General features: G+C 45.2%; 1 protein-coding gene across 1 annotated transcript in view; it reads right to left on the bottom strand.

Annotated features, from left to right (window-relative positions):
- Positions 1-14,441, bottom strand: part of ASTN2 (astrotactin 2) — a 153,019-nt gene that overhangs the window by 80,315 nt on the left and 58,263 nt on the right. Inside the window, exon 6 of the mRNA XM_018577002.1 lies at positions 6,302-6,439. Coding sequence (XP_018432504.1) covers positions 6,302-6,439 — 138 coding nt within the window. The remainder of the gene's footprint in view (positions 1-6,301; positions 6,440-14,441) is intronic.

Below are 14,441 nucleotides of genomic sequence, written 5' to 3' on the forward strand. Positions count from 1 at the left end.
ACGCAGGGCTTAGTGACGCGCTGGACGCAGGGCTTAGTGACGCGCTGGACGCAGGGCTTAGTGACGCGCTGGACGCAGGGCTTAGTGACGCGCTGGGCACAGGACCCACCTGAGAGTGACCCTGCAGAGCCCACCATAGATGCTGCACAGCCCATCTGAGACTGTCTATGGTGGGCTCTGAAGGGGTCTCAGGTGGGCTGGTCAATATGGTGGGCTCTGAAGGGGTCTCTGGTGGGCTGGTCAGGGCTGCATCCCTCCCCTCCCTCCTTTCCTTCCTTCCTTCCTAGCTCCTCTTACCTGCACACATGGCCTCGTCTGCCGCCAGACCGGCCAGAAGTGACGTCACTTCCGGCCAGTCCGACATCAGACGAGCAGCGTCGCTGATGGGGCCCTAGCTTGTCTCAAAGCCGCTGGAGCGGCAATGCTGGGGCCCTGTGCTGCTAGGGCCAGGCCTCCACCTCCTCGCCCTTCACCGTCGGCCAATAGTCATATAAGGGACCCGGGCAGGCCGCCCAGGCTGCCAGGGCCCCTTACATGAGTATCGGCCGTACCCTCCTGATGGCTGCCCTGCGCTGATTACCAGGATATTTAATATCCCGGTAACCGCTAATATCAGTTTCGGGACCTCTTCCTCCTGTCCTGGGCCCTGCATGCTTCGCGCTGCTCCCCTCACCTTGTTCCGGGCGCAGCGTGAAGAATGACCAAGCCGGCGCAGCAGCCAATGAGTGGGAAGCGGCCCCCTCATCACACAGAACTGGCTGCTGACCGTAGAACTGCCTGTGTTCTATGGAAAGCTCCCACTCCCTGCGTGTCAGAGGCGTGCTGCTGACACGAAGAGGGAGTTATAGGGAGCTGAGATTATGAAGGGGACATGTGAGAGGAGAGTGTGGGGTCAGGGAGCTGAAAGCTGGGGACGAGAAGGGGGGAAGCTGGGGCCATGGAAGAGGAGGTGGTTTGTTTTGATTTTTTTTTGTCTAAATTTTTTTTTTATTATTTAAAGTAATCTTTTTCTTGGGGGGGCTTCATGGATTCTTGCACCGGGGCCCTGAGGTCACTAGTTACTCCTCTGTGCATGGTCACATGTCTTAGTCACATGTGCCAGAGTTCCAGGAAGTAAAGGGAGATGGATTAATCTGCCCTTAGTAAAAAAAATGGCCACTGTGAGAAGATAAGGGAGGGGGAAAAAAAAAGGAATGCAAAGAATAAAAAGCTTTCAATTATCTAGAAGTATCTGTTTGTAGATTGTCATTACTAAACATTTCTAAAATTGTATTTGATGTCATTTCAAACATAAGGGTGACGTTCCTCTTTAAATCACACAGTGGCATGCAATTAAAATTGCCGTAGACCTTGGCTCCAGTGGTGATGTCTCAACTGTTCTTTTCAAAACAACAGAAAGAATTACTGCGCATTAATTTTATTTTTTTAATAAACGTTCAATAAATACGCTGTCACTGTGCAATATTTCAAAGGTAAGGTTACATCAGTACCTGCCAAATTAAATTTACAACATGCTAGAAATAATTTACACAGCTTGACAGGTTCATTAACAAAACCTTGTGGTGAGAAAATATGGAGGTTACCATTGCTTGACCTCCTTCTTTTATTCATTCCAGTTATGATATTAAATATTATCATTAATAATTTGTTAGCCTTTTCCTCATCTACATCACAGTTATACTGCAGACAAATGAATGCCAGTGTTTGAATACGTTGTCATTAAATATAACTACTGGAACAAAAAACTATTTAGACTCAGTTTTTACAATCTCTTGACGTAAAATAATTGTTTGATAAAGATTTTAGCGACTCCAACAAAGGCCAAATTGTAATGGCTAGACGACAATAGAGTTGCTCCTGGGTCAGAGCAACTCTAAAAACTGCAGCTCTTGTGGGATGTCCCCGCTGTGCGGTGGTTAGGACCGACCAAAAGTGGTCCAAGGAAGGAAAACCGGTGAGCTGGCAGCAGGGTCATGGGCGGCCAAGGCTCAATAATGCATGTGGGGAGCGCAGGCTGGTCCGTGTAGTTCGATCCAATAGAAGAGCTACTGGAGCTCAATTTGCTGAAAAAGTGAATGTTGGTTCTGGTAGAAAGGTGTCTGGACACACAGAGCATCACAGATTGTTGTGTATGGGTCTGTGTAGACACAGACTGGTCAGGGTGCCCTTGCTGACCCATGCCCACTGACAAAAGCACCTACAATGGGCATGTGAGCATCAGAACTGGACCATGGAGCAATGGAAGAAGGTGGCCTGGTCTGATGAATCACATTTTCTTTTACATCATGTGGATGGTGTTCAGTACCTTGCCCCTGCATACTGAGCCCAGTACCCTGCTCCTGATATCCCCTCTCCATATAACTGCTACCCTGATTAATAATTTCCTGGTTACGTCTGCCTGACAATTGTCTTCGGTTGTGCTTGCTGTCAGTCATTTCCAGTGGGGGTGAGCCTAGGGTTAACTGCTTTTTTTAAGTCCACAGCACAAGACCAATGTACCGTGCAGAGTGCCCTGGTGAAGACTGTATTGGTTCCTCGTCTACACTGCCCTCTAGAGACATAGAGGGTCCACGACTAAGCCTGGCTTGTGACATGATGCAAGTGTAATGGTGTGTTTGAGCACCTAACCAAGGAGAACTCCCCTTTCATTTGGTAGCGGCAAAATTCCATGAACATGCACTTCTGTAGGTTGGTGAAGCAATTTTGTTGAGTTCTACAAAATGGCAGAAGCAAAAGGTTCATGGGAGGTCCTTGGTCTCTAGAGTTAAAAGGCCAGTGGTAGAGAAGACAGAAGCTGCCATAATGACAGATGGGGACTACTGGAAGGAAGATACAAGTTGACAGGCCAGTGGTAAAGAGAAAGGAGGGTCGTGATGCAACTGCTCTAGGGTTTTAGTCCTACCACCACCACAATAGTACGGGAAACGGTTTGCCAGTGACAGGATTACTATTGTAACATAGCTCTAGATCCCATTGGCTTTAGCATTTGCTGACAATACCACTCCCCTTTCATTTGGTAGCAGCAACATTCCATGAAAATGCATTTCTGTATGTCGGTGAAGCAATATTGTTGAGTTCTACATTATGGCAAGAGCAAAAGGTTCATGGGAGGTCCTTGGTCTCTAGAGTTAAAAGGCCAGTGGTAGAGAAGACAGAAGCTGCCATAATGACAGATGGGGACTACTGGAAGGAAGATACAAGTTGACAAGCCAGTGGTAAAGAGAAAGGAAGGTCGTGATGCAACTGCTCTGGGGTTGTAGTCCTACCACCACCACAATAGTACGGGAAACGGTTTGCCAGTGACAGGATTACTATTGTAACATAGCTCTAGATCCCATTGGTTTTAGCCATTCCCACAATGGTAAGAGGGAAAGTTTTAGGTTGCCAGCAACAGGATTGCTGTTGCGACAGTGGCTTTAGCCTTTACTGCCAATACCCCTCCCCCTTCTTTTGGTAGTGCCAAAATCCCACTACCAAAAGAACTTTAACGAAGTTGCTTTAACTAAAGTAAACATAAAAATCATACTCTTATCTACAAACTAATCCATGAATTCTTTTTACAATGTCCGGATGCATACCTCCTTGTTAAACAAATGGTGGTTGTAGTCCAAGGCCATTCTCCTTTGCCGTGTGAGGGGGCTACTTCTCAATGATAGCAACTGATGCTTTGTAGTTCGCTAATATTACCCGCTCTTGCAATACATTGGTGTTAAAGGAGAACTATGGGGTTAAGGCTTTTCCCAATGGTTCTCCTTAGGGTAACGGGAGGACACAAACTAGCATCCTCCCGTCACCCTAGGCTCAGTATACAGGGAGCTGTAGCTCGCGGTATACTAAGACGCCGCAGCTGAAGCGGATCCCGACAATTATGTCTGGATCTGCCCAGCTGTGTGAGTGACAGCTGGCTCTGCCTATCTAGAGGCAGAGTCAGCTGTACCCGCCCCCTCCCCCGTCTGTTCCACCAGTCAGCGCTGGAGGATCGGAGCGGGGAGGGGGGAATCCAGCCCCTCCCCTGTCACGGCAGAGAGCCGTGACAAGATCGAGAGGTGAGCGAACGCCGGTATGTGTTCGCTCACCTCCCGATCTACTGAGCCGACCTGTGACAGCCTCATTGTCACAGGTCGGCTAGAACTATGAGGTGAGTGAAAAGCACCCCCCTCATAGTTCTCCTTTAATAAAACTATCTTTGTTGTTTACTTCTTCTTTGTTTACCCGTTCAACGAATCTTTCAAGCGGTGGAAGTGTGCTTATATACGGATCTGATGTCTTCGGGTTGAATTATCAGAGGAAAATGGAAAACGCTCGAGCTTTCAGAGCTTCTCGTGTCTAGCCTCGACCTCTGTGTTCTCTTTATATTTGCCTTCTTTTTTCTTTTTGTACTTTCCCTATCTTTAATATAATTTATACAAACTTGCCGAGGCAACTAACTTGTTCTCTTTGAATCAGAGCATGTTTATTACAAGATTGAGGGCGCAGCATTAACATTTGCACAAGGACATCGCTCGCTGTGGAGGTGGAACATGAGGAAGGTTTGATTATGGCCTGATAAGGATACATGTAGCAACTTTCATGATGCTCTATTATGTATATTTTGATACAGTTACGATGATGCAGTTACAAAGAAATACAAATGTGCATAAGAACAAACACCGGGGGCCCAAGGGAACGATATTTGATTATTATTATTATTATACAGGATTTATGTAGCGCCAACAGTAACATTACAGAGGTTGTGCTCTCCTCCTTAGATAAATACTGTATACCAACACTTGCACTTCCCGTTCCAGATGGGCAAGGCCACGGAGATGTAGCCCTGATACCCCAAATCCTGGTCCGTCACCTCTGGCCCATCTATCCCTATAAACCTGTATAATTATTATTATTATTATTATACAAGATTTATATAGCGCCAACAGTTTGCGCAGCGCTTTACCATATAAGGAAGACATTACAATCACAATACAATTCAAGACAAGATGGTAAGGAGGGCCCTGCCCCTGAGGGCTTACAATCTAAAAAGGAGGGGGAAGTGATGCATGAGGAGGTAGCTGTGTGGGGATGAATTGTTTGAGAACGTGATGGTTGAGCGGTTAGGTTGAGGTGGGATGAGTCTTAAGGGATCGCCTAAAGGCAATCAGAGTGGGAGATAGATGGACAGGTTGGGGTAAAGGGTTCCAGAGGAAGGGAGAAAAGTCTCTGGAAAAGTCCTGTAGGCGAGCATGGGAAGAGTTGACGAGGGAGCTGGAGAGTAGGGATGAGCCCAACACCACCCGTGTTCGGTTCTAATTTGAACTTTCGAGCGTGGAAAAAGTTATAATTCAAACTTAGAACTCAATGCAAGTCTATGGGGGTAGAACTCAGAAAATTAAATGTCCCCATTTTTAAGCCTTATATGCAATTTATTGGCCATAAAAAGTGTATGGGGATCCGGGTACTGCCCTGGGGGACATGTATCAATGAAAAAAAAACATTTAAAAAATACAATTTTTAAAGGAGCAGTGATTTAACATCACTTAAAATGAAACATTAAAAATGAAAAATTCCTTTATATATGGTGCCTGGGGGGTCCCCTTTCATTGACCGTAAAGTGGCGCTTCTGTATGATGTATAGAACCTGCTGAAGCAAAAATGATATTTATATACATTTTATTGATATTTATATTTATATAGAACTCTAATATATACAGCAGTCTATATACAGAAGTCTAACAGACCGCAAACATCACGCAATGTTCGGCGTTCAGCGACCGCTAGAACAGGCTATGTTCGAGTCGAACATGCAGCCCATCACTACTGGAGAGCAGGAGGTCTTTGGAAGAGCGGAGGGGACGGTTAGGGTGATACTTTGATACGAGGTTTGAGATATAGCCGGGGGGCGGAGTTGTGGATGGCTTTGTATGTAGATTTTAATTAAAAAATACAGCCTTTTTGCAATACAAAGGGGCAAAGTATCTGTTGGGAAGGAGCTGCATACACAGTTTAGAAGAGATGGTTTAGAAGTGATGGTTACTGAACCCACAACCCGGAAATAAAATGTTTGTGAATGTACAATAAGCTGCTGTGCCGAAAAAAAATAGTGAAAACGCTATTCCCAGTATCGTGAACCACGTGACACTGTGCTAAAAAAAATTAAAAAACTCCTTTGTTTTTGTTTTTCATTCATCCATTAAGAGTTAGCATGTCCCTCCTCCTAGATCCAAAATCACTAATGCGACATCATTATAGAAATGTGAAAACAAAGCCTTCCCATGCAGTTGAATCGTATCAGTTAAGTAATGGGTCGGCCCATATTTATTCTTACCGGACATCACCAGGATCTTCCGTGACCAGGACATCTGTTTTGCAGCTGGCCAGTGGACTGATAGACAGCTCCATCGGAGGGACCACAAAGCTTTTGCTGACAGGCAGCCATACACCTTGCCCCAAGCTGTATGTGGACCTAGAAAACAAAAGGGAACAGAGCGCCACCTCCGTGTGTAAAATCGTTTACCAAGATAAATAAAACAAGGGATAAATGTACTCACAAGCAAACGTTATCATCACGCTTCAACAACAAACAAGAGGCCACACTGTCTCTGTTAACCCAACATGGTATCGCCCCGACTATGTAACACGGTAGCCTCCGCTCACATCACCGTCCACCAGCCACAGTCAGCCACGATTGACGCGTTTCAGGGGCAACCGTTCTCCCTGAAAACGTAAACAACTGGGTAGTTGTTGTCATTCAGTTACTGCCCAACGTCCTCGTTTGATGGACCCTGGGATGTCACTGAATGACAACAACTAAGTGGAGCCTATTTGTTTTGATTTGGCCAACCCATGTGACAGGTTCCCGGCCAAAGCAAAACCAAGGGGCGGAGCCCGTGGTGATACCACCGCTAGCTCCGCCCATGTGTTTACTTTTTGCTGGTGCCTGTCAAACAGGTTATTTTGCGGCAGGAGTTCGTCGGGTGTGGACAGGTCGGCTTTTTTTAAAAAAAATTGCCAAGTCGTCATCGTCGTGGACAATGCTGGACGTGGTGATTGACCTTTTTTTGGGGGGACTGTTTATTCTTTCTTTTTTCAACTAATGGTTTTTTTACGAAAGTGTGGGTTCTTTATTTACTATTTCTTTTAATCCTTTAGTGAAGGGCGCTCTCTAATCCCCCCCTTTTCCTGCCCGGTCAGGCCTGTGCTCGGATTAAGGGTCTGGTTAGGAATTTTAGGGGGGGACCCTACGTTTTTTCCCCCTAATTTTTGGGGGTGAGATTCCTTTTTAAAATTCTTACTAGACCTAAAGGATCTAGTATGGGTTGGGAGGGGGGCCCCACACTTTTTATTTCTTCTTTTATTTACATATAATTTTTTTTTCGGCGACATTCGGCTATTCACTCACTGCCGTTCGCCCCATATGAGAATAGGGGGCGAACGGCAGCGAGTGAACTGCCGGAGGTTCGGCTCAGCTGATCCAGATGTTGGATCGACTGAGTGGTACAGCTTCTTCACTTCGGCTACCCCGGGCATGATGGGCAAGTTCGGCTGAACCGAAGCCAGCCGATATACGGCTGATTTTAGCTGATGTACGGCCGACGTGAATAGCTGAGCGGCGTTCGGCTCGCTTCACTTTGGCTCGATTATTCACTCGGCTGCCTTAGTGAATAACCCCTTGTGGAGTGGTTGATGACAACCCTAATGCTCTGTAAAGTCTACAGTGCAAGTTGATGTCAGATGTAAATAAGGAGTCTCTGAAATCTATGTGTCCTTAATCACAGCTCAGAGAGAGGTCGTCAGGATATGGGGCCCCATGGTCTGTAGTTAGGCCCCCTGCTTACAGATCAAGTCCAGTTGAATGTGACCCTACAGCTACTAAATTACTTAATAACCAGTATTTAGAGAAAAAAAAAGAAAATATCAATCCCCGTACTTTCAACAAGACAGGTACGTATTAAAGAGAACCTGTCACCAGGAACAATACCTGGATTTATATATGGTTCAGCAACCGGAAAAATGAGCATGTTTCTGGCCAAGTCTGTTTTTTGTCTGGATTAATGTTACAATGTAATACCAAATTAACTCTGGATGTGGCCATTTTAAGTGATTATCCTGGCATAGAGCGGTGCTAGGATCACATGACTCCTATTCAGGCTTTCTGCTATGGAAAGCAATAGACTGTGTCAAAATGATTAATATTCTCCTGTTGGTTACTTGGCAATGGGAGTTTGCATGCAAAAGCAATTTATCCTTTATTTCAATGTACTCTGCGCAACACTGTGATTCTTTTTTCTTTTTTACATCCCAATTTGCTTAAAATATTCTTTAAAGGCTGAACTCCAGGCAGATATAAAAGACGCAAATTAACGCAACTGTATATTCTTTTTATATTGTTTTTGGTTTTTTTTGCAAGCATCATAAGTACTTGAATTTAAAGGAGAACTATGGGGTCAGGGCTTTTCCCCATAGTTCTCCTTAGGGTAACCTAGCATCCTCCCATTACCCTAAGCTCTGTATATAGGGAGCTACAGCTCGCGGTATACTGAGACGCCGCAGCCGGAGCGGATCCCCGACATCGATGTCGAGATCCGCCCAGCTGCGTGACTGACAGCTGGCTCTGCCTATCTAGAGGCAGAGCCAGCTGTACCCGCCCCCTCCCCCGTCCGTTCCGCCAGTCAGCGCTGGCGGATCGGAGCGGGGAGGGGGGAATCCAGCCCCTCCCCTGTCACGGCAGAGAGCCGTGACAGGATCGAGAGGTGAGCGAACGCCGGTATGTGTTCGCTCACCTCCCGATCTACTGAGCAGACCTGTGACAGTCTCATTGTCACAGGTCGGCTAGAACTATGAGGTGAGTGAAAAGCACCCCCCCTCCCCCTCATAGTTCTCCTTTAACCTGGTATCAGCCTTTCGCAAACCATGAACAATAGAGCTCAGAGAGCAGTGTCAGCACAAGGAGCCAATGTGCTACCTAGGAACATGCTGATAGCAGGAGAAAGCAGGTTGACAGAGAGAATAGCTCATCAGTCTTCTGCTTCTCCTTTGATTGTCTAGTCACAGGCAGAGGGGAGGGATAAGACCTGTAAGTATTAGGAAATTGCAGCAAAGAAAAAACGGGTCTCCTGTCCTTTTAGGCCCCATTCACACCTATGCGTATTGTAATATGCGCGTCTGTCGCGCGACCATCTCGCGGTTTTTTTACCGCGATTCGCGGTAAAAAAGTCGCGCGACCGTCGCGCGATTCCAAAGGCTACTTGGCAGTATACAAATGGAAAACGCCCTACAAAATGGACCAATACGCAGCAAAAAACGCTCCGGGACCTTTTCATGCGTGGGCTGTTTTGTAGTGCGTTCGGGACGGGCGGAAATACGGACAGGTGGGAACGATACCATTGACTACAATGCTATTTATTTTTTTGACCGTTTTGTAGAGCGTTCATCGAGCGTAGGACGCGCTACAAAACGGTCAGGTGTGAATGGGGCCTAAGTGTTCATCCCCCTTCTGCATGTACATAGGAGAGTATGACACTCCCTTATAGAATACATTTTGGTCTAACTTGTAAATGTGTTTTAATTATATTTTGCTTCTTTTGAGCTTTTTGAGATATATCGGGGGGCGGAGTTGTGGATGGCTTCGTAAGTGATTGGTAATATTTTTAATTTTATCCTTTAGCGAGTGGAAGCCAGTGGAGGGATTGGCAGAGGGGGGTTGCAGACACTGAGAGGTTGGTGGATGAGTCTAGCAGCTGCATTCATGATAGACTGAAGGGGGGATAGCCTGTGTAGTGGAAGGCCAATGAGGTATAGGCCTGTGATAAGGTATAGGGTAAATAGAAAAGGTGGTGGCACTGGTCTCTATGGAAAAGTGATCTAAAAACAGTATGAATGATGATCTTTTTGGTGGGATGGTGCTTAGGTATTTGGGGTTGAATTACATATGGGTTAAGATAAGCTACAGTTAATTACTAGACTATGTTACAAACCCTCAAATTTTAATAGGAAGAGACTCAACGCCCTGCCCAAAGAAAAAAAAAAAGTCTGGGCAGACTTAGGACATGATAATAATGTAAGATTTGTATAACCCTTGGACTGATTGGTGTAATGACAGTAGGGCAAAACATTTTAAAATGGCAATCGTGGGTGTAATTTCATGGGGTACTTAATTCATAGGTTGAACCTTGGTCTTTATTCAACCTTACATACTATGTTAATAGAAGACTCATATATAAATTATGTTGTTGGATTTGTTAAAAGAGAACTATGGCCAAACCTTTTTTTGGCCGTAGTTCTCTTTAGAGTCACAGGAGGACATTTACCAATGTTCTCCTGTGACCCAAAAAACTCAGCATATAGTAGGCTATTGCACGTTATATGCTGACAGCACAGAACCCCAATACGGCCGGGAAGGATCCTGACAATATTGTCAGGATCCACCTCACTGCCTCTCTAGAGCCAGAGCCAGCTGTGCCCGCCCCTTCACATGTCTGTCCCTTCAGTCAGCACTGGAGGAATGGAGAGGAGAGGGGGTAATCCCTGTGAGGTCCGGTGACTGACACTGAGTCTACAGGGAGAAGATCGTGAACTCAGCGGTTTGTGATCGATCAGTTCTCAAGCAACTGCAGTGTCACATGTCAGCTCTAACTATGGGAATTAGTGCATTTCACTCATAGTTCTCCTTTGAAGGAGAACTATGAGGTGAGTGATTTTCCCTCCTCCCCATAGTTGGAGCCGACGTGTGACAATGAAACTGTCACAGGTCGACTCAGTAGATCGGGAAGTGAGAGAACACATACAGTCGCTCGCTCACTTCTCGATCTATCCCTGCAGAGAGCCGTGACTGTTACTCACGGCTCCCTGCAGGGATTCTGCCCCCCCCCCTCCCCTGTCAGATGCTCCAGCTCTGGCTGACGGAACGGACGTGGGGAGGGGGCGGGTACAGCTGGCTCTGCCTCTAGATAGGCAGAGCCAGCTGTCACTCATGCAGCTGGGTGGATCCAGACAGCATTTTCAGGATCCGTTCCGGCTGCGGCGTCTCAGTATAAAGAGAGCTGTAGCTCGCGGTATACTGAGCTTTGAGTGGCGGTAGGACGCTGGTTTGTGTCCTCCCGTGACCCTGGGAAGAACTATGGGGAAAAGTACTGACCCCGTAGTTCTCCTTTAACTTCAAACAATGCAGAGTTGATCACTAATGTTTGTTTAAAGCACATTCTGGACAACAGACCATGACATGATTTAATTTAATCTAAGTAGTAAACAGCAAGCTAAAACTGGAAAGACAAAAACATCTCATTTTAAGCAAGCCAATTTCCCTACGCCAAAGGGCAGGTTTCCGAAACATAGTTACGAAACATTGTTAACAAAAAAAAACAGAACATAAATAGCAGTGTTTCAAATTGATTTTATGTAAACACATTAGACAACGGAATCCCACGGGCAATACTTTTAAAAGCCTAAAAACCAAAGCGACGTGGCTTGCGTATAGCGTTAAAAGCCATAAACAATAAGAAAAGAGAAGCTAATAGAACGCCGAAGAAACATTTTCATTATTCGTGTGTTGCAAACAATGCAACAGAAGCGGAAAATAAGAGGAAATCAGGTTGCCAAACATTCCAAATGAACAACAGGTTTGCTGAAGGGAGTGAGACAAATCCCCCAACAAATCTTTAAATTTATGGATAGTAAAAAAAAAGACTTGGTCTGAGCAGAGCACACAGGTCCTATGAAAAAATAATAACTCGGAGATGGTCATGGGGAGCAAAGAGAAAGCAAACCTATTAAATAACTTAACTCTGTGTGCGAAGGAAAGCGGTGAAGTTGATGTACGATATGGGCATGGTAATAAAGGTCAAGTGCTATAAAAAAAAAATGGTATCCTGGTAACTCTATGTGATTAATATCTGTAATAACGGTATTCAGTATAATATACAGCCTTGGTTCTCAACTGGTGGGTTGTGATCATTGGGTCGCCGCGTGCCTTCCCCTTTGCTCCTAAGCCTCCCCCTAGCGAAGCACTCTCAGATCTTGTCAGAGCTGTAGCTAGCTCCTTTTGTGTCCGAGGCAAGAACAAAAAAATTTGCCCCCCCCCCAGCAGGCGTATAACATCACCCAGCGCTGTGCACTATCGGCGTCATGTGATGTCATACCAGGATGTTTTTTTTATTTATTTTTTATTATTTATTTTTTATTTTTTAACTGTTGGGGGGGGTCTTCGGGCTTTAGACCCCTGATATTTCCCTTTTAACATGGAAAAGAAATTGAGAACACAGAGTCCTCCATTTCTTTTTCTGCAGCCTCTGTTCTAAAAGATTGAAAAGCATCCCATTCATTCTGAAAATATTTACTACCATCCATTTTCTGAATGGACTCCGTTCAAGCTAACTCAATGCTTTGAATTGTTAGAGACTCGTTATTAACTGGCTCGGTATCAGTGGACTGTTGCAAATCAAATTGGCTTATAACGTAATTAAGGTCTTCAGCAGTAACTTGAGACCTGTAAGTTTTCTAGTAGGGTAAATATTTGAAGAGCCTATTAAAGGAGAAGTATTGGGAGAGTAAAATGTGCTCTTATCAATACTTCGAACTGTCGTGGGATACTGCAGCTGTCACACGCCGGCTCTATATACGATCATGTGACCGCTGATCGCCCCAGCTCACGATCTACTCCCTGTAGAGAGTGGTGACTCTCAGTCACCACTCCCCGTACGGATTCCCCCCCCTCCCTTCACGGTTCCTCTAGTGCCCACTGAAAAGACAGACGGGGAGGGGGCGGGCACAGCTGGCTCTGGCTCTAGAGAGGCAGAGCCGGCTGTCAATCATGCAGCCGGTGCGATCCTGACAATATTGTCAGGATCTTTTTCGGCTGCAGCACGGCCCTGCACTAGGCAGCAGCCCTCTATATGCTGACTTTGGGTCACAGGAGATCATTAGTGCCTCCACTGGAGGACTTGCACTCACCTACTGTTGGCAGGCATGATGGTCAGGTATGAACAGACCTTTGACCATACCGTATTAATAGAACATTAAAAACGGGCAGAATGAATTTCAGGTAGTTAACAGATTAGGAACAAAGTTACAAAGCTATAATTAGATCAATGGAAATAAACGGTTCTGGAACCTGGCGTCTCAAGCAAAAAAAATCAGATCAGAAAATACCTCAAGTATGAGAATGCAAAGTACGAGGGAAGCTCGATGAATCAGCACGTTAAAGTTAAATTAAGAAGTAGCACGTTTATATTTAGATATGCTGCAGAGACTGTTGCATAATAATAGAAAATAGAGCTAGATGGAGATGGCGTGCCGAGAGAATGGGAGAAAGAGGAAAGCAGTGGTGAAGACAAGGGGCAGAAGACGTATCAGCAGGCCAGAGATAAGATACGTAGACGACACGAAGGAAGACTTGAACCGTCTGTGACTCCAAAGCTGGAGGAAAACAGATATGGAAGATTGGACCCACGTCCTACAGAAAGCTGAAAGGTCCTTCATGAGCTGCACTGCCACGAAGAAAGTATGTACTGTATATGTATCTGAAAAAAATGGTATTAAAACATAAAAAATCCATGACTGTCTTCACTTTTTTATTTTTTGTAAAGTGTTTTATTTTTATATAGAAATTAAACTTACTTATTAAGGTTCCCGAGCAGCAAATGTTTTTAATGTTAAGTGCAGCATGCTTAGTGTTGTATTAATAAACAATTCTCAGAGCCGTGTCCTGTGAAGCTCCATTAAACGTTCACTCTGTGCGAATGGAGGCAAAAACAAACATTCTTGGTATAGTTTCTTTTCAGGTAGAATGTAATATTAGGCAAGTACCACATTATGGCCACTAGATGGGGTTGAGGAGCATAGGAAAGTAGTATGTATCTCCTGTGCTCCTCAGCTCCATCTAGTGGCCAAGGTGGTATTATTTTCCTATCATTACATTAGACCTAAAAAGAAAATATACTAAAAACATTTGTTTATACCTCCATTAGCACAGAACGAACGTTTCCTGGTGCTGTTTCTCCAAATTGCTCGTATATACACCCCTAATTTGTATGTGTAAAGCTTCCAGGTACCAGAAATAGCAGTGGGGCGAATTTATGAAAACTGGAGCAGGCAGAATCTGGAGCAGTTACCAACAATCACCAATCAGCTTCTATCTTCACTTTGTTCAGGTAAGCTTTGAAAATGAAAGAGAAAAGCTGATTGGTTGCCATGCACAGCTCCAGATTTTGTACGCTCCAGGTCTATGTCTTTATATGCTTTTCTGTACAGAAGAACTGAGCCGTCTTTGTTCAAGGAATCCCCCAGGGTCAAAATCTATTTCCCGGACTGAGATGTTGGCTCAGAGAATAAACAATCCTGTAAATTCTGGTTGGCTGTGTCTGATTGACAGCTGGCTCTGCTTCTCTAGAGCCAGAGCCAGCTGTGCCCGCCCCTTTCCCTGTCTGTCCCCGCAGTGAACAGTGGAGGAACTGAGAGAGGGGAGGGGGGGG

Source organism: Nanorana parkeri, unplaced genomic scaffold (assembly GCF_000935625.1).
Source record: "Nanorana parkeri isolate BGI_ZX_2015 unplaced genomic scaffold, ASM93562v1 scaffold81, whole genome shotgun sequence".
Classification (NCBI taxonomy): domain Eukaryota; kingdom Metazoa; phylum Chordata; class Amphibia; order Anura; family Dicroglossidae; genus Nanorana; species Nanorana parkeri.